General features: G+C 40.3%; 1 protein-coding gene across 5 annotated transcripts in view; it reads right to left on the reverse strand.

The window, feature by feature from the left end:
- Nucleotides 1-21080, reverse strand: part of GK (glycerol kinase) — a 381644-nt gene that overhangs the window by 37678 nt on the left and 322886 nt on the right. The window contains exon 19 of one of the 5 annotated variants that reach the window (XM_029603078.1): nt 12077-13026. The exons of 3 other annotated variants lie outside the window; for them this stretch is intronic. In XM_029603078.1, coding sequence (XP_029458938.1) covers nt 12416-13026 — 611 coding nt within the window. In that variant the 3' untranslated portion in view covers nt 12077-12415. Of the gene's footprint in view, nt 1-12076; nt 13027-21080 lie in introns of those variants that run through there. One more of the 5 variants, XR_003856986.1, reaches the window with a different exon arrangement.

Here is a 21080-nt window from a genome sequence, read left to right on the forward strand (position 1 = left end):
CCATCGCAACTATATCTTTTTTGAGATGCGGTGACCAGAATTGTACACAGTATTTAAGGTGCGGTCTCACCATGGAGCGATACAGAGGCATTATGACATTTTCCATTTTATTAACCATTCCCTTCCTACTAATTCCTAACATTCTGTTTTCTTTTTTGACTGCTGCAGTACACTGAGCCGACGATTTCAAAGTATTATCCACTATGATGCCTACATCTTTTTCCTGGGTGGTAGCTCCTAATATGGAACCTAGCATCGTGTAACTACAGCAAGGGTTATTTTTCCCTAAATGTAACACCTCGCACTTGTCCACATTAAATTTCATCTCCCATTTGAATGCACAATCTTCCAGTCTTGCAAGGTCCTCCTGTAATGTATCACAATCCGCTTGTGATTTAACTACTCTGAATAATTTTGTATCATCTGCAAATCTGATAATCTCACTCATCGATCATTTATAAATATATTGAAAAGTACCAGTCCAAGTACAGATCCCTGAGGCATGCCACAGTTTACCCTTTTCCACTGAGAAAACTGACCATTTAATCCAACTCTGTTTCCTGTCTTTTAACCAGTTTGTAATCCACGAAAGGACATCGCCTCCTATCCCATGACTTTTTAGTTTTCTTAGAAGCCTTTCATGAGGGACTTTGTATTTGTTCTGAAAATCCAAATACACTACAGCTACCGGTTCACCTTTATCCACATGTTTATTAACCCCTTCAAAAAAATGAAGATTTGTTAGGCAAGACTTCCTTTGGGTAAATCCATGTTGACTGTGTTCCATTAAACTATGTCTTTCTATATGCTCCATGATTTTGATCTTTAGAATAGTTTCCACTATTTTTCCCGGCACTGGAGTCAGGTTCACTGGTCTATAGTTTCCCGGGTCACTCCTGGAGCCCTTTTTAAATATTGGGGTTACATTGGCAACCCTCCAGTCTTCAGGTACAATGGATGATTTTAAAGATAGGTTACAAATTTTAAATAATAGATCAGAAATGTCAATTTTGAGATCCTTCGGTTCCCTAGGATGCATACCATCCGATCCAGTGTACTCTTTAGTTTGTCAATCTGGCCTACTACATCTTCCAGGTTCACAGTGATTTGGTTCAGTTCATCTGTCCCAACCTAAAAAAAGGTTGAGAACCACTGAGCTAAGGGATTCTTGAGAGACATTAAAACACAGGCGTTCCACATAGAACACCCCCCCCCCCCCCACATTGAAAAGTAAAATCTCACCTACCAGCTTGGTCCCTCACCCTCAGATGCTATGCACTTTAGCGAACCCATCCTACCTAATGTAGGTAATTTGGGGTAGAAGATATCCCCCCTATCACAAAAATCAATCTGTACAAGGTATCTTTTCTCTATCCACCTACACTTCAAAGTCTCTATCCACTCCAATCACTCCTCTATCCTTTTAACTAGGCCTTCTCAATGTATACTCTGCAAACAACAAATTTCACCTTATTCACTTAACTGAAGAATTCCAACTTTACATCCCATGTATCACTAAGACCTGTATAGAAGAAGATGACACTGTCACTCTCACTCAGCTCTGTCTTCCTGCTACCAAATTTACCACCCCCTCCAACCCGTGGGTCATGGAGGAGTTGTTGCTCTCATCTTTAACAAATCCCTAGCCTTTGATTAAGTTGCTACCAAACAGGCAAATCTGACTGCCTAATGAAAGACCAAAAATTGTCCTCATCTACCATCTACCTGACAATCATCTTGGCTCCCTTCTTATGTGACATTGCTACTACTTCCCACAAACGCCTTGCCTCTCAAAGATAATGCTACCAGCTTCCAACGCAACATGGATGATCTCCGCCTCTCTCAACTAATCAAGGTTCCCACACACAAGCATGGCCACTCTCTGCACTTGATTTTATATTCCATAAACATCAACTAGACCCCTACACAATAACCATAGATCCTAACACCTGGTCACACACAGCACCTCGTCCAAGCCTCCATCCTACTCCCAGTACAAGGTCCTCTTAGTCCTACACCTAAACCTTCCATCAGAAATATTTCCTCTGTTACTAGCAAAAGTATACATCATCTTCTCAACATACTATAAGAACAGTGTTGTCCACACAGCAGAAGATTTTTCGTAATTTTTCATGGAAAATATACAGACTATTTGTTCCACTTTTGATGCCTCCACCTCTACCTCGCTCACCCCAGGCCCAAGTTGCCCACTAATATAAGTACCCCTCCTTCAACCTTGGCCAGATTAACTCAACACGCTCCCAACAGTATCCCACTGTCTGGTTTCAGAACAATCTCCCAACAAGAGGTGGAGAAGTTCCTCCAAAGAATCTGTCGATCCATTAGCCCTGTAGGTTGTATTCCCATGAGGGCAACATCCTGCACCATTTCCAATTTGGCTTTAGGCAAGGCCATGGGACAGAATCTGTCCTAACGGCCACCACGTACAGTATCCACCTGCATGCTGACCAAGGTGGCAATTCTCTCCTAGTCCTTCTGGATTTTTCTGATGCCTTTAAAACTGTCAAATACCAACTCTTTATTCAATGTCTAAGAGACATTGGCATTGAAGGCACTCTCTACTCAAATGGGTCAAACCATTCCTAACAGTAGGCAAACTGTCAAATGGGCCAACAAACCATCCAATCCCAGAGATCTCACCTGTGGCGTGCCCCAGGATTCAGTCCTCTCTCCAATCCTTTTCAACATTTACATTTGCTCAGTCAGTGACCTCATTCAATCCTTCAACACTGAATACCATTTATTTGCTGATGACTTTCAAGTCTGCATAAAAAAGTATCAGACCAAACCTTATCCAATGTTAAGCCCAATTGCTTAGTAACCACAAACAAATTAAACCTTACCAAATCTGGACTCCTCTGGCTCTGTCAGCAAGGTGATCTCCTTTGATCTTTAACTTTCTTGGCAGTTACCCCCTTGCAATCCAAGGAATCAGTACAAAGCCTAGGGGCTCATAACAAAAACATCTCTCTGTGGTTAGGACTTCATTATGTATCTGCACAAGCTTCAACAACTGTGCAACTACATCAACAATCTTACTGCCATGATACATGTGTTAAATCACCAGCCGAATTTACTATTGCAACTATTTTCAGCATCTCACAATTCAAACTGAAGCGCCTCCTGCTTCTAGCGAATGCGGCTGCTAGTCTTGGTAGGGGCCAAAGCAAAAGACTATATATCACCAATACTAAACTAGCTGCACTGGCTCCCAATCAAAAGCAGGATACAATTCAAAACCCTTTGCTTCTTCTACTAGTGCATGAACAAACAAGACCCTGAGTATCACTCAAGCGTTTTTTCCCCCTATGCTTTCACTAGAGCAGTGGTTCTCAACAGGTGTGTCACGACACACCAGTGTGTCACCAAGAACACGCAGGTGTGTCGCCACACTTCCCGGTCCCCCGCTGACCCAGCTGCTCCCCGGTCCTCCTCTGCCCGGGCTTAAAGTGCTGTCAGCCCGGGCGGAACGCGGCAGGACAGCTGGAGTCAGCGGCACTGACATGGTCTCTTCTTCCCGCCCCCCCCCCCACGGCCCGGAAGAGGAAGTGGTGAGCAGCGGGTGCGGGCGCGAGAAGAAGAGACCACGCTAGTGTGGTCAGCGTCGGCCCAAAGAACAAAAGAGAGGCGCGGCCTCAGGAATGAGCAGCGCGGCGTGCAGAAAAATGAAGAAGAACGTCAACTCCCGCAACCGATGGGACTCCTTGCTCCGCCAGGGCTGAAAACGAAGGAGGTTAGGGTTCGGAGGAGGCTGCTGCTGCTAGTTCCGGGGAGGGAGGGAGAGCGAGTGAATGAGCAAGCAAGCATGTGTGTTTGGGATCCTGTGTGTGTATATGTGTGTGAGTGAGACAGCATGTATGTGAATGACTGAGAGCCTGTATATGTGAAAGAGAGTATGTCTGTGATTGAGAGCCTGCCTGTGAGAGAGACAGCATGAATGTAAGTTTATGATTGGGAACCTGTATGTGTAAGTTTGTGATTGAAAATCTGTTTGTGTGAAAGAGTATGTGTGCATGATTGAGATCCTTTGTGTGTGAGAGAGATCATGTGTATGTATGATTAAGAGCCTGTGTGTATAAATAAGAGAGAGAGCATGTGTGTCTGTGTGTGATTGAGAGCTGGTTTAGGTAAGAGAGCATCTGAGTATGTGATTGAGAGCCTGTGTGTAAATGAGAGAAAGAGAGAGAACATGTTTGTAAGCATGTGAATGAGTGTGTGAGAGAAAAAGACAGCATGTATGTGTGTGATTGAAAGCATGTGTGTAAATGTGTAATTAAGAGCCTATATAAGTGAGAGAAAAAGCATGTGTATATGTGAGTGACTGAGAGCATGTGTGTATAGGTGTGTAATTGAGAGCCAGTGTGAGAGAGAGTGCTGGTATGTGACAGAGAGAGGAGAAAGTTCCAAGCAAACCACCCCTCCCCTCCTGCTAATTCAAAACAATCTCAGGAGACCTGGATATCAAACGTTCCCAGGTATGCAGAGGAAAAAAATTGTTGTATCCTTATTTTTCATTTCTTGGTCTTTGTGTCTGCTATTTTGAAATATTTTATTGGTATCTAGAATTTTTTATATGAGTTTTTAATTATTGGATATTCCACTCATCAGCTGCTTCAAAATAATCTGTTCTTTTTGTTAGTATGGTTTTACTGCTACTGATTTTATATTTGTTGCAGTTTCCAATTCAGTTTTTTCTGCATGCTTCTAGTTATGCGTTTTGGTCTCTTTATTCCTTGTTAGGTGAGGGTCAGCACATGTGATTTAGGTGAGGTTTTCTGCTGATGTGTAGTTTCTGTGTAGGGCTCTATAGCAGCCTGACTTGGTCCGTTTTCCTAATAGGAGATGTATTGGTGTCTTAAGGCCTGGTGTAATATTTTCAGTGTTGCCTTTTCTTAGGTAAGGTGGTTACTATTTAAGTGTGGAAATTGGTGCTGTTTTGGTGTGGGATGTTTACTATTTATGCAGTTTCTGTTCAGCAGAAATCGTATCTTTTCCTTGTCATTTTAAACAATAAAAATAATTACCGGACCGTTACTTTTTATTTCCGCCGTGAATTGTGATGAGCAGTGTGTCACAGATGTGAGCGTGGCCTGTCAGGTGTGTCACGATGGGAAAAAGGTTGAGAACCACTGCACTAGAGAATGCCAATCCTCCATATGGCTCTTCTCGCCTTATCTCCATGCCTTCACTTATGCTCCAAAAAACTGGAGTAAAGTACTACTATCACTATGCCTCAAGCTGTGTTACCTCACTTTCAGAAAAAAAAAGATAAGGAATGGCTCTTTGGCCACACTTTCTCTTAAAGTCTCCTTGGCAGAGACACTAAGTCTTTTTGACCCATTTACCTGAAGTAGGTCTTGAAGTAAGGACTATAAAAGTTATATATGCTGGTCTCTCAATGTTATTAGGTTTTTTTTTTAGCTCTGAGAGTGCTTTTCAAACTTGGTGTGTTGGATGTCGTCACCCACTTATTTGGCAGATTGTAGTCTTGCTTGTCCATGAAAAAAAAGTATTCATTTTTTTTTAAATTTATGGACTAATCAATCAGAACTTGTTTAAGCTCAATCAATATAAACATTTAATTTAGAATGGGTATGAGTAAGCTCTTGTAAAACAGAGGTTGCCCAGACCTCTCAATCATCCACCCATGTAAATCAATAGACCAAATCGTTTTTCAATAGTTTTTTCAGTGCAGATGAAACCATCCAAACATTGGTCAAAACAAGCATTTAGATCCAACTGCAGCACCAATAATTCTCCAACAGCTCAGTCATGTATCAATGATGACTAAACAATTGCGAACCTAACCCAAATGTCAGCAGATGTTTTGGGAAGCCAAACTTCAGTGTGGCTGACTGACTATATCCCCTGTAATCAAGTTTCTGTTGAACATTACAGCAACAGTCCTCTGGCTGCGGGACATGGATGTGCCTCCTTATGGAACCCAGTGGAAATAAGCTAATTGGCTGGCTGCTAGATGCAAGTAGTTAATGATGTCTGGGAATTCCATTCTCCTATTGGGCAAAAGCACAATACAAATGCAAAGTAGACAACACACACATATAGATAAATATCAAACAAAAAGAAAGTGTGGCAAAAAAATATACATTATTATTCGATACATGTCCATAGGTTTATTTATTTAAGTCAAACAAGGAGAACATTTGTAATACAATGTGCACTCGTTATCAAGGAAGGTTTTCATAACAAAACTTTGATTCCTAAAACTGGCATTTTGCCCAGTGTCAGAAAGGTTTGGTAGGTGTCCAACGCTGATCCGTCAAAAAGTTTTCTGTACCATTTATGAAAAAATATTTTAGTGGTGGCAAATCCTATGGCATGACTTCAAGTTCTACACCGGCAGTGAAACACCTGTGCAGACACCTACCAAACCTTTCTGATGCTGGGCAAAATGCCGGCTTTAGGAATTGAAGTTTTGTTATGAAAGCCTGCCACAATCAATACTAAATTACCATGCTCTGAGGTCCTCCTGTCTGGAGGTTTCCACATATATGCTCTGAGCCTCTAGCACCTGTGGCTTAGAATGCATACACTTGTGATCTACCTCTGATTGATGTGAACACTTGTTGGTCCCCCTGGCGCAGCCTTGCTGTAAAACATGGCCGTGTTGGGGCTTCTTGGATAACGAGTGCACATTATATTACAAATGCTCTCCTTGGACATGTATTGAACAGTAATGTATATTTTGCCACACATTCTTTGTGTTTGATTCCATTCTCCTGGCAGTTGTGAATACTGTCTTTTCTTTGCAATTAATTTATTTTAATTAAAGCAAGGAAGATACTTATGCTGTATCAAACACAACATACCCTATTAAACTACATTTCACAAGACTTGGAAAATATGAATATAAGGATTAGAAGGACAACTTGGCTGTATGCCTTATATTTTAGCTTTATTTTACTGTTTTTATCTTATGTTTTTACTTTTATTGTGAAATTATATTGGATAATTTAATTTTTAGATTTAGTTATAATATTTATTTCTGCTTTTTAATGTCCATTGTATGAAGAATATGTTTTGTAATTTACTGTTTTATGACCATGTTTTAATTTTTCTGTAAACAGTTAAGAATGAATTACAGATTATCGGTATATAAAAGCACAAAATAAATAAATAAATAAGCAAGCTACACAGTAGGAAATCTCTAGGTCGATTCACAAAGCAGTTTCTTGCAAATGCTGAAATAAGAGCTTGGAGAACTCAAAAGTCCATACTAGGGCATTTCAAGGAAATATGTTAGATGGATTCCAAACAAGTCATGGTTTGATAATTACATTGAACATGAGGACAGATAAGGACCATTAGGCTATCTCATCTGCTCAATTTCATTTCTGTTGTATTGCCACAGACCCCGGTTAATCTCTGGCTCTCCCTTCACTTCTTTGTAGCTAGGGATTCTCTCTGTACTTATCCTATGCTTTCTTGAGTTCTGTTATTGTTTTTGTCTCCACTACCTCTACTGGGAAGTCATTTTATGTATCCATCACCCTTTCTGTGAAGAAATATTTTCTGATATTGATCTTAAGTCTACTAATCCTGGATTCTCATACCATGACCTCTTATTCTAGAACACATTTCTTCTGAAAAAAATTTGCTTCTTCTGCATAATTAATATCTGAGATATTTGAATGTCTCTATCATATCTCCTTCTCTCTAAGGTATATTATATTTACATTCTTAAGACTCATCTCAGCTTTTTGGGTAGACATTGGTAACCTTCCTCTGGACTGCTTCCAGCCTTTTGGAAATACTGCCTCCAGAAATGAACATAATATTCGTGAGGCCTTACCAATAACCTGTATAGAGGATTACTACTTTTTTTTTCTGCTAGTTGCATCTCTCTTTATGAACTCTAGCATCCCTCCTAATACAATCTATAATTGAATTAACGCAGACATGTTTCAAGAAGAGATTTAAAGACTTCCCTCATCAGTATAGTAGTGGTTGAGATTGGATAGTGTTTGGAGTTTGGAGTTTAGAAAAAAGTGTGACTATGAGAAGAAAAAGTAAATGTATCTCCAAGTTGATTTTAGACCCTACAATCAGTTCCAATTGAACAGTTGTAACTCTGAAAATAAAGGGTTAAACTTCTTCTTTGCTGCTCAATTTGGGATCAGTTTAGAAGGTAAAACGTCAAACAGAGCTCAGGGAGAACATTGAAGAAATACTGTCTGTAAGAGTACTTAATTTAAGCCTGATAGCATCAAATTTTGGTGAAAGCAAGAAAAAACAAGAACTTTTAAATTGTTTAGATTTGTAAATAAATATAACTAGCTCCTGGTTTTGGTTCTATGCCAGAACCTTCTTCAGGTTTCCAACAGCCATCTATTATGCAGCTATAAATACTAATAAACATTTGTGAAGACCACCAAAATTATGGCTACCTGTCATTGCAGTGAGACCAAATTTAATCATACTAACCTCTGCTGAAGTGAACACTTACATATAATTACTAAAGTCATAGTGACATACCACCAAATTCACATAAAAGAAGAAAACAGACTCCTAACAAAACATTCTATTGTACAGTTCATATTCTATAATATATTTGTGCATATTTTGGTCATAATGGTAATCTGCTGCTCATACAAAAGACAACAGAGATTATAAATAAAGCCATTACAAATAATTATTTGAGACGGTTAGGTGACTATTTCAAATACTATTCTGAGACTGAAAAGTCAACAGTGGGAAGCTAAATAGTATCAAATGGGTAAAGAGATATGAGGTTTTTTTGGGGAATGAACCCTTTCCTACACACATAATCTATTAATATATACTTCATAATATACATGAGTTTCCCTGGAAGTTGCTCTCCTGATGTCTATTCACTACATAAAAAGGTGGATGAAGCAAATGAACATGCTTAATGATTGATCTCAGCATGACCTAAGGGCTAGAAGCAAAAGAATGCATGCCCATGCTTCATTTTATAAGGCTGTCTCATTTACATGCTCACAAACATTCAATGTGGCTCCAAAGGAATCAGTGGGGAAAATTCATTATGAAGCCTCAATAACAGAATTACTATTTTAGTGAATAATCCATTTTATTTATTTATTCACTTTTTATATACCAATATTCGTAAAAGCTTCATATCGGTTTATATCATAAGACATTAAAACCAAAAGAAAACATAATACAGAAGTAAAACAGGTCTAAAATAACAGGTAATAATATTAAATACGTTTAAATAATACAATCAATAACTTTTTTAACAAAACTAACTGCCTATAAAAACTGATATTTAAAAAATAAGCACTTCAGTGAGCTAAAATTATATAATTAGGAGACCAACTTCAATCCGAGAATGCCTGCTCAAATAACTATGTCTTGAGGTTTTTTTTTTGAAAGTGAATGGGTGTGATTCAAGTCTTATGTCAACTGGTAGTGAGTTCCATATTTTTGGGCCTGCCAGAGACAGTGCTCTATCCCGGACTGTGTTTAGGTGTGCCAATTTAGGAGATGGAATGGATAGTAATGCCTTGCCTGAGGATCGTAAGTTTCGTTGACGGGTATGGATGTGTAAGGTGGCATTCAGCCACTCAATTTTTTCACCGTATAAAGTTTTATGGATTAGGATTAGACATTTGAACCGAGTTCTGTAATAAATGGGGAGCCAGTGGAGTTCTTTCAGAATCGGGGTAATGTGATCATACTTTTTACTTCTTGTTAAAAGCCAGGCTGCGGCATTTTGCAAATGTTGTAAAGGTCAGATCGTAGAAGCAGGGAGATCCAGTAGCAAAGCATTACAATAATCAAGTTTGGAAAATAAAAGAGCCTGAAGGCAGTTCTAAAATCTGCAATTTGCAATATCCTTCCTTTACCATGTTACTTATGGACTTAAAATTAAATTCACTATCTAAAATGATGCCTAAGGTCTAGATTCTCTAAGGTAACGGGGCGGCGGTAACGGGGGGAGGGCAAAGCGGGGGGCAGTCCTGTGATAGCCGGCAGCGATCGCACCTCCACGATGTGATCGCTGCTGGCTTTTGCGCCGAATAACTACACCATAAAAGGTGTAGTTATTCGGCGCAAAACTGGCAGCGATAAGGAATCTTACCTTTCGTCGCCAGCGATGTGTCCCCAGCGTCGGCCCCGGGGCTGCCCCGACTCCTCCTCTTCCGGGGCTGACTCCGCCCCGAGCTAGCTATCGCATAAGAAACGTCCCTTTTCGCGTGTGCTAGCGTTAGAAAATGACCCCCTCAGTCTCTTACTTCATGAGTAATGATAAGGTGATTATGTAAAGTTTTGGTTTCTGATATAACCCTTTCATTTAGTTTATTACAAATCAGCAGAATTTCTGTTTTTGAATAATTCAATGATAAAAACATCTGATTAAGTAATTGCTGAATGGAGTTAAAGTATATGTTCCAAAGTTTTAGAGTGGAGTCATAGCCTTCTATTGGAAGTAAAATGTGTACATCGTCCGCATAAATAAATTGTACAAGTCCTAACCTGCCAAAATTTACAGAGAGGCGCCATTTAGATGTTGAAAAGGGGTAGGAGATAGAGATGAGCCTTGAGGGACTCCAGAAATGAAATGAATTGAATCTGATTCGGCTGACCCTAATCTAATTTTATAAGCTCTGTTAGATAAGTAAGATTTAAACCATGATAGAGTGGTATCTGCTAAACCTATTTCTTCTAGTCTGTCTAACATGATATCATGATTGATGGTATCAAAGGCCGAAGAGATATCTAATAGTATCAGAAAGTACGATTTTCCATTAACTAAGCCACTTAGAACGATATCGGAGAGTGAGGCCAGTAATGTTTCGGTGCCTGTGTCCTATATGCTGTTTTGTTGATTGTTTGATACTGCATCTTTCCTTTCCTTTTTTTTTTTTAACCTTTATCTTTTGAAGTATGTTCTGTATCTTCAAGCTTGGTTGGTTGTTTTTTCTTGAAAAAAAAATAATTTGAACTTAAAAAAACAAAAAAGAAGAAACCAGTCTGCCACATCCATATATACAAAGCATTTCTTGTCAGCATTGCTTCACAAAGCACATCACTATATATCTTTACCTTGGAGCAGACAGCAACAACAAATCATGACTGATTTTTATGAAATAGCATGCTTCTCTTCTGTCTTAGGGCTATCAACTGCACTCATGTCCCTATAAGGGCACCAGGGGGAGACGAGGCCCCTCAATATGCAGGTGGTCTATGATACCAAAAGCATCATCCTAGACTTCGTGCCTAGGTTTCCAGGGTTCACTCATGAGGTCCATTTCCTCTTGCAGTCAGGAATTCATGACCACTTACGGGAAGGGCCATCACTGGGGGGGGGGAAGCTGCTTCTAAGTAGGAATGCACTTATCACTACATACCAGTTAACATCTGCTTATCGTCCTCATATCTAGCTGGACTGACAGATTTGGTCCAGGAGGACTCCTCTCACCCTGCCATGTGAGCTACCCCACTGCCCAACTCAAAGGCATAACTAATTGCTTGTCTGCCTTCTCCCATATAGGTGATAGAGTATATCCACTCAAAACCTGGCTCATGATCCCTTTAGCTAACCCATACACCACTGCAGAGGCTCGCTACCACAGGGAGCACCAGCAGACCAGGGTAGTCCTCGAGAGAACCTTTCACCGACTTAAAACATGTTTCTGTTATCTGCACAGATCTGGGGGATGACTTTTCTACAATCCTGCTAAGGTCTATGAGATCTTTCTTGCCTGCTATATTTATTTAAAATCTTTTATATACCGCCTATACAAATATTTGTAAGACCTATATGCTTCATAACCTTGTCAAAACCAGATATGCCTCCTTCAAAGGGATGAGAAGATCATCTGAATGAAGAAACATAGAAATGACGGCAGAAGAAGACCAAACGGCCCATCCAGTCTGCCCAGCAAGCTACGCACTTTATCCTTTTTTTTTTCTTTTTCTCTCTCCCACCTGTTACTATTGGCTTCCAGTACCCTCCAGCCCTAATTCCCCTCCACCAATGTAGAGAGCAGCGCCGGATCTGCATCCAAGTGAACATCCAGCTCAATTAGGGGTAGCAACCGCGAGACATGACCTGAGTCAGAAGGAATTTCAGGAGATCCAACACCAGAGTCAATGGCAATCTATAGAAAAAAGGAATACTGATACACAGACATTTTAGAAGGTAAATGTGCATTTATTTATATGGTGTGCTCAATGTGATGACTAATATATTAAATAAATTTAGTGTTTTCTTGGCTGCCCTCTTTTTTGAGGTGGGGGAAGCTCTCGTGCCTTGCACTGACCAAATCTGGCACTCCTCTGCAACGGTGTCCTGTCGCAGCAGACACTGCCCTCCGAGGGCATGGGACCTGGTAGCAGTGGCACATCAGCATAGCTGCTGGAAGGGTCTACAGGGGGCTCATAGTCAGTTGAGTAGCTGTGGTGGGCCTTTCCTCCTCAACCACCTGTGCCCTTGTAGAGGTGGAAGTATCTCTCTATTGCAGTGGTGGTGGTGATGAGCTATAGGCTGCCTGGACAGAGATAGTGGTGGCGGTCTAAGAGGTGGTGGTAGAATGATGGGTGGTGGTGGAGGAATAGGTGGCTCTGGCACCGATGTAGTTGGAGCTCTGGCCTGAGCAGAGGTAATCCAGCCTAGTTGTGCTGCAAAGGCTGGTGGTAGCTGAATTTCCCTCCACACTGCAGTCTGGGCCTGAATTTCTTGCTGAATGCTCCGTAGCTCCTGCTTCATACCCTGCATCTCCTCCCTCACAATATTCCTGAAGTCCTGAATCTCTTCCCTCACAACAGCTCTGAGGTCTTGAATCTCTGTCTTGAGTTCTGAAATCTCTTCCACCACTTGGGAATTGATATCATTGTTCCGCCTTTCTGCAGAAGTGGCCTGCATCTTCTTTTTTCTAGGATCGACAAGCTTCTCCTCTCCTGAGTTGCCCTTTAGTTGGCCACCTGCAAACTGTCTGAGATTTGGTGCGAGGCCACCTGATCCCGGGCCATCAGAATCATTGTCTGGCTGCTTCCCTGCAAAATGGAAATGTGTACATAATTTTAATATACATGCTATGTGGGCATTTCTCTTCACACACTTGATCTTCCTTTTTACCTAACAGAACAGCTCCATGATACCTAACATAGCACCTCTTGCGACACCATGAACTGTATAAAAAGGCATTCCCATGGTACAGATATAAACCCTTGTAGTACAGATATATAATCTGGAAACATTTGTTATGTATCAGCATGCAAAGCCAGAGAGAGGACCAACTACATGGTATAGCTCTTGAAAAAGGTTTACTGTTTTCAGGTATTGAGAACAGAAAGACCCATTCCTTGAATTTAATCATAGCATTCTGGGACTAGAAATTCTGATTTCCATAATGCTGCCCCTTAGAAAAGCTAGAATATAAGTTCCTGCATGCCTTGGGATCAACCTGTTCAGAAAATCTGGAGCCACGTAGCAATTGAACTCAAATGCTCTATCTTGTACACCAAATAATATTTCAAACACACAACATTTCTATATGTAAAGGGTTGGCCATGTATGTCCCCTTAAAAGACTTCTTGGCCTCTTACTAACCTCCTGTATGTGCCTTCAGCTGGTCTGCATACCCTCAGTAAAACATGTGTTTCATCAGATCTAACCTGTCAACTGTCATCACAGTGGCCTTTTGTAATGGAGGTGCGGCACTCACCTATTGGGTGGGGTGTGTTTCCTGTGTGCCAGAATAGGGATGGTATCTTCACAGAGGAGGCTCAGAGTACAGCACAGGAGAATAAGGACTTATGGGAAGTATAGAGGCATGATAAGAGAAAGAGGGTCCAACAAGCAGAGTAGTGTAAAGGAAGGGGCTACAGATAGGTCACCATGTCAGGGAATGGTCACCAGAGTCTGAGTTTGCTACAAGCTGCCCTAGATTATTTACAGTGTGAAAATTATATTCATCTATTAGGGAGGCTCAGGGTGGAACTGGTACCTGTCCGAAAGATCTGTCCAATGTAGTATGTCTGGAGGTGACGTTAAAGTGGGGTCCTATAACCAGGTTGTCAAAACCAACAAAAACATATTTTGAAATGTCTGTATGTCAATGCCAGAAGTCTAAGAAGTACAATGAGAGAGTGTATAGCACTGAAGAGGTAGATATAACTGGCATCTCAGAGAACTGGTGGAAAGAGGATAACCAATGGGACAGGGTACAAATTATACAGCAATGACAGGGTGAATCAACTTGGGAGCAGGGGGGCATTTTATGTTTGGGATGGCATAAAGTCCAACAGTATAAAAATGCTGCAAGAGACTAAATGTACAATAGAATCTTTGTGGGTAGAAATCTCATGTGTATTGGGGAAGTAGTTAGCGATAAGAGTATACTACCAACCACCGGCCAAAATGATAACACAGATAATGAAATGCTAAGAGAAATAAGGGTAGCTAATTAATTTGGCAATGCAGTAATAATGGGGGATTTCAGTTACCTTAACAAAAAAGGGAAACCAAAAATATATATATAAGAATTAGCCTAAAAGACGGTGTCAGCAAGCCTGTCGTAGTTTATAGAAGAGAAAACCCAACCGGTCTTTTAATCATTCACCATCATTTTCAAAGCTTTTATTAACTTCAAAACATTTTTTTTCTGTATTTTATCTTTTCATTAAAAATTATAATAAACCATCAACTCTCATCCATGAGAGAAATATAGCCAGCAGTCTCTTTGTCAAGATGATAAACACAGCCCTACACATCCGGTGTTTCGCGGTAACTGCTTCCTCAGGGGCATGTGAAAATGTTATCACAAGAATCTTTGCCTGCAGATATCAGAAACAATGCACTTAGTAAAATATTATAGATCAAAAAATAGAAAGACCATCTCCTCAGAGGTCTGGGACAAGGCCACAGCTACCTCCTCGCCCTTCTCGATATCTCAGCGGCCTTCGACACCATCAGCCACCACCACATCCTGACACGGCTAGAAAGCATCGGCATCTCAGGAATAGCCCTCACCTGGTTCAAATCCTACCTCTCTAACAGAAAGTTCTCTGTTAAAATTGGAAACAACCTATCTGCCTCATACCCCCTACAACAAGGAGTCCCGCAAGGCTCATCACTTTCTTCGACCCTCTTCAATGTTTACCTCACACCTCTCTGCCACCTCCTCTCAGACCTTAAACTCAAATTCTACCTCTATGCTGATGATGTACAGATCATCATTCCCATTCACAACTCTATATCTGATGCCCTGGAACACTGGGAAAATTGCCTAGCAGCTATCAACGCCCTCCTCACCAACCTTCAGCTTGCACTCAACACAAATAAAACAGAACTCCTCCACATCTCCTCGCATCCCCCTGACCTCCCGCCTAACGACCCTAAACTTAACCTCCTTACTGCTCAACCCTCCGTTAGGGACCTCGGAGTCCTCCTCGATCCCAATCTCAGTATGAAACCTCACATCAATTCCATCCTCAAAGCCGGTTTCTTCAAACTCAATGTTCTAAAGAAACTCAGACCCCTGCTCTACACCCATGACCTCCGTACAGTGATTCAAGCCACCCTCACCTCCAAACTTGATTACTGTAATGCCCTCCTCTTAGGGCTCCCCCTATCTTCGATAAAACCCCTCCAACTATTGCAAAATGCTACTGCAAGACTCATCACGAACACACGCAAACACGACCATATTACCCCCATCCTTAAGGACTTACATTGGCTCCCCATCCTGTCCCGCATACACTACAAAACTTTGACCATAATACACAAATCCATCCACACCCACAACTCAAACTGGCTCGACCTCCCATTCACCGCCTCCTTTTCCACCCGAGCCACCAGATCCACCAACAAAGGCACCCTACATGTTCAATCCTTGAAAACAGCTCATCTCTCCTCCACCCGCGACCGTGCCATCTCAATTGCCGGTCCAGCCCTCTGGAACTCCCTACCTGTCCACATGCGCCTTGAACCCTGTGCATTCAAATTCAAAAAGAAACTAAAAACACTTCTGTTCAACCATGCCTACACAGAATAGCTTTCCCTCCCCCTCCGCAGCCCCCCCCCCTCTAGGTGACCGCCCTCTCCTTATATTAAGGAGATATTCAATGTAAATTGTAAATTGTTATTCTCTCGTTATGACCTTCTTGTTTTCTATCCTTCATTCTGCCTATTGGTTATCCCCGCGCCCAGTTACTATCCCTGTTGAAATGTACTTTCCAAACTTGCAGTTATTATGTGAACCGGTATGATGTCCCCACAATTACCGGTATATAAAAGTTTCTAAATAAATAAATAAATAAATAAAGAATACTTATCTCAACACTGGAGGCTACCGTTTCAAAATGGATCCGATGTGTCTACTGTCTTCTTCATGGAAAAGAGGAAACGAGGCCGACGTGAAATGTCTCGTTAAATACCCAAGGTGTGATGTCACACAGTGATGTCACTAGAATGCAAATTATGTGTCAATCATTTGACGTCAAGATCTTGAAGAACACACCATTTTTTTATTATTAGAAAACCTTCATCATAGAAACACATGTAAATCAAGATCTGTATTAAGACCCTTAGGACTGACAGTGCCAAGTCTATAGATCCATCTTTGTTCAGATCGCAAAAGCTGTAATTCACGATCGCCGCCACGCCAATGCTCTGTTATGTGGTCAATAGCACAGAAAGATAAATCATCAAAACGGTGTTCGCATGAAATGCAGTGTGCTACCAAAGGTTCATAGGCACGCAAATTCTTTATATTGGATCAATGTTCAATCATTCTGGTCTTTAATACATGTTTAGTCTTTCCAATGTACAACAGATCACAGGGGCAACGAATAAGGTAGATGACCATTGTAGACAAGCATGATGTTATGTATTTCAAAAAAATCGTGTAACCTGTTTTTAAGACCATTTTATTGGTTACTGTCATTTAAGTTGTACATACAGAACAATTGTTGCAGGGATAATGGGATCCCATCAAAACATTATCCTCAGTTGAGAAGCTGGAAAAATCAGAATGAACCAATAGGTTTTTTAAATTGGGAGCTCTGGAAAAGGTGATCCGTTGAGGAGATTGAAAGATCTCTTGCATCTGCAGAACATGCCAAATTTTAAGAATGGATTGACGAATTACATAAGCTTCCAAAGAAAATGGAAGAATACAGGTATAGGCAGGAGAATCTTCGGCAGGGCGAGAGTGAAAAAGCCATTCCCGATGAGCACATTTTGCTCGTAAATAGGCTTTCCGCACGGAGGAGTGTGGGTAATCTCGTTGTAAAAAACGTGCAGACAAATTCTTGGCTTGTATTTCAAAATCAGCAAGGGTAGTACAAAGTCGTCTCAGACGAATGAACTGACTGACAGGAAGATTAAACTTGAAAGTCCGCGGATGAGCACGCTCGAAATGCAAATATGTATTCGAACAAACTGACTTTCGAAAAATGGAAGTAAGAAAACCTGATCTTGCCATAGTGATTTCAATGTCCAGAAAGGAAATCGAAGTGCATTGAATCTCTGCAGAAAATCTTATATAAAAGAGTTGCACGTATTCAGCCAATCTAAGAAAAGTTTGAAACCTTTCATTATCCCCCCTCCAAAGAACAAACACATCATCAATATATCGTTTCCATACAACTATTTGGTTCTGAAAAGGATGATGAGTCAGATGTTGTTCTTCAAAGTGATCCATATATAAATTGGCCAGATCTGGAGCCATGGTTGCCCCCATAGCAGTGATCTGCTGGTAGAATTTATGGTCAAACGCAAAGAAATTTTCTTTCAATGCAATCTGTAACAATTGTGACAGAAAATTGCTTGGAATACGGTGAGGACGTGGGCGTCTGTCAAAAAACATATTAGCAATTTCTATTGTCTCATCTTGAGGGATGGAAGTATATAATCCTCTACATCTAAAGTAGCCAGTTTCAAATTTGTAGTATCATTATTCAACTGTTCAAGAAAAGTTACCATATCAGAGGAATTTCTGATGTAGAAAGTCATCTGTGGGATAAAGGGTGCCAAGAACTGATCAATAAATTGAGATAAAGGTTCCAGTAGAGATCCACAACTGGATGCTATAGGTCAACCCGGAGGATGCTGTAAATCCTTATGTATCTTCGGAAGAGTGTAAAAAACCGGGACCCGTGGATAAGAATTCACCAAATATTTCGCCTCTTTTGGTGTTAGAAAACCAGATTTGGAACTCTGATTCACAATCTTGGTGATGGTCTGTAAGATTTTCATAGAGTGTTGATCAAGGGGTTCATAAAACCGGGTGTCTTCTAGTTGACGACTGATTTCTTGTTTGTAAACAATTCGGTCCTGTAAGATAATCTTTCCACCTTTATCCGCAGGTTTTACTATCAGATTCTTGGCTGAACGTAATTCTTGAAGAGCTTCACTGATGCTGATTTACAAGCACTATTGGGAAAACCATAATCTTTTTCTACATCTTCCAGTTCATCTCCTGATACACAATGGTTCTCCTTGCAGAAACTATTACGGCGATCTGTCTGCACGACTCTTCATGCAGATACATTATTAGAATATTGCAGAATTCAACGTATTGCCCGGGGGCTCCATATATTAAAAGAATCACATTTATACAAAGAGGATGATGATTTTATTTCAGATTTATTTTTTTTATTTATTTAGCGTTTTTTATATACCGAGGTATAGCAGAGTTGCCTTCACTCCGGTTTACATTATAACAACCAGTTACATTGAAATTTGACAAATTACATTAAACAGACTGAGAACTGACATATAAAATTAGTTTAAACAAAAACAAGATATACTAAAAGTTAGGTATACTGAAAAAACAGGGTTCATAGATAATAGGAGATATCTGTAGTTAGGAAGCAGGATAAATTGTCCAATCAGGAGACTGATAGTTATGAGATCAAAAGTCCGAGCTGTCAGTATGAGATTGGCTTACTAGCCAAGATTTTAGTTCTTTTTTAAAAGATTTAGGGTTTTCTTGACCAGCGAGGTACTGAGGTAGTGAGTTCCATAATTTTGGGCCGATGATGGAAATGGCTCTATTTCTGGTGGAAGAGAGTTTGGCGAGAGGAAGAGATGGAATCACAAGTTGTATTTTACTAGTTGTTCTTGTAGTGCGTAGGGAGTGGTGGATATGTATGACGTCATCAAGAGCAGTGTAATCTGCTTTGTAAATTGCTTTCTGCAGTATTGAGAGGACTTTGAATTCGATTCTTTTCTCAATTGTGAGCCATTGTAGTTGGTTGAGAACAGGAGTGATGTGTTCAGATTTTCTTTTCCCCGTTAAGATTCTGGCAGCGATATTCTGAAGAAGCTGTAATGGTCTTAGGGATGACTTGGGTAGGCCAATCAGAAGAGAATTGCAGTAGTCCAAACAGGAGAATATTAGGGCTTGAAGGACTGTTTTGAAGTCATGTGGGTGAAGCAGTGGTTTTAGGTGTTTGATTACTTGTAGTTTGTGGAATCCTTCTTTTGTTCTAGTAGAGATGTGTTTTTTATAATTTAGATCATTGTCCACCCAGATGCCTAAATCTTTAACATTGTCTTTAAGTTGGATGATGGAATTGTCAAATTGGAAGGGTGGATTAGTTTTAGGTCCGGAGTTTTTTCTGGCGATGAGTATGCATTCAGTTTTGTTCATATTTAAACATAATTTAAGTTGGATTAATCTGTTTCTGATTGTGTCCAGGAGAGAGGCTGCACTAGACATTGTATCTTTTAATGAGGAGGAAATTGGAATCAGAATTTGTATATCATCGGTGTACATGTAATATGATATGCCAAGACTGGATAAAAAATGGCAAAGAGGAGTAAGGTAAATGTTGAATAAGATGGGTGAGAGTGCCGATCCTTGCGGTACACCTGTTTCGAGGGGGATGGCGTTTGATAATATGTTGTTGTAGGTGACTTTAAAATATCTATTTTTGAGGAAGGATGAAAACCAGCTGAGAGTTTTTCCAGTGAGCCCGATGGATTCAAGACTAGAAATAAGCAATTTGTGGTCTACAGTGTCGAAGGCTGCAGAGAGGTCCAGAAGAATCAGTAAGTATCCTTTTTTGTTGTCGAGTCCTCTTAATATGGTATTGGAAAGGTTGAGTAAGAGTGTTTCGGTACTGAAGTTTTTCCTGAAACCGAATTGGGTGGGACAAAGTATTTTATTATCATCTAAATGATCATTTAGTTGTTTCAGCACCGCTTTCTCTGTCAATTTGGCAAAGAATGGTAGGTTAGAAATTGGGCGGTAATTGTTTAGGTCATCTGGGTTGAGGTTTTTTTTCTTTAACAAAGGTGTGATTTTAGCGATTTTTAGCATGGGAGGTAGTTTGCCTTCCTCTAGAGATTTGTTGACGATTGCTGCAATTGTTGGGGCTAGTGGATAAGCAATTTCCTTAAGGACTCGAGTGGGAATGGAGTCTAAGACATGGCGAGCAGGGTTGATTTTTTTTTATCATTTTTTCTGTTTCCGTTATGGATATAGGTCTAAAGTTGGGCCAAGGGGAGTTGCTATTTCTAGAAGTTGGTATTTGGCAGTTTGACGTGGTGTTGAAGGAGTCTGTTATTTTGGTGATTTTATCCTTAAAGAAAATAGCTAAGTCTTGACTTAAGTTTTTTTTGGTGACAGAAACGATGGAATTGCAATTATCTGTAATGAGGTTATTTACTATGTTGAACAAGGATTTTGATTTGTTCGTGGAGTTTATAATTTTTTTACCATAGTAGTCTCGTTTAGTATTTTGGATTAATTTTTTGTATTCGGCTAGTTGTGTGCGGTATTTCTGTTGTATTGCAGGCAGCTTGTTTTTTTGCCATTCTTTCTCCGTTTTCCTGAGGGCTGTTTTCATATTTTTTAGAGAGGTGTTATACCAAGGGTTTTGATTTTCTTTTTTGTTCTTCAGCCGTTTGAATTTCTCTGGATTAATGATGTTGGCGGTATTTTTGGTGATAAGAGACCACGATTGGATAGCGTTGTTGATGTTTGATAAGTCAAGATTTGTTAGTTGATGTCCCAGCTCTTGAAGGAGGGGATTAGTTAGAAAAGGAGGACGGTATTTAAAGTATTTTTGTGTGTTACTATTATTTGAAGGGATGT

This window comes from Rhinatrema bivittatum, chromosome 5, assembly GCF_901001135.1.
Source record: "Rhinatrema bivittatum chromosome 5, aRhiBiv1.1, whole genome shotgun sequence".
Taxonomy (NCBI): domain Eukaryota; kingdom Metazoa; phylum Chordata; class Amphibia; order Gymnophiona; family Rhinatrematidae; genus Rhinatrema; species Rhinatrema bivittatum.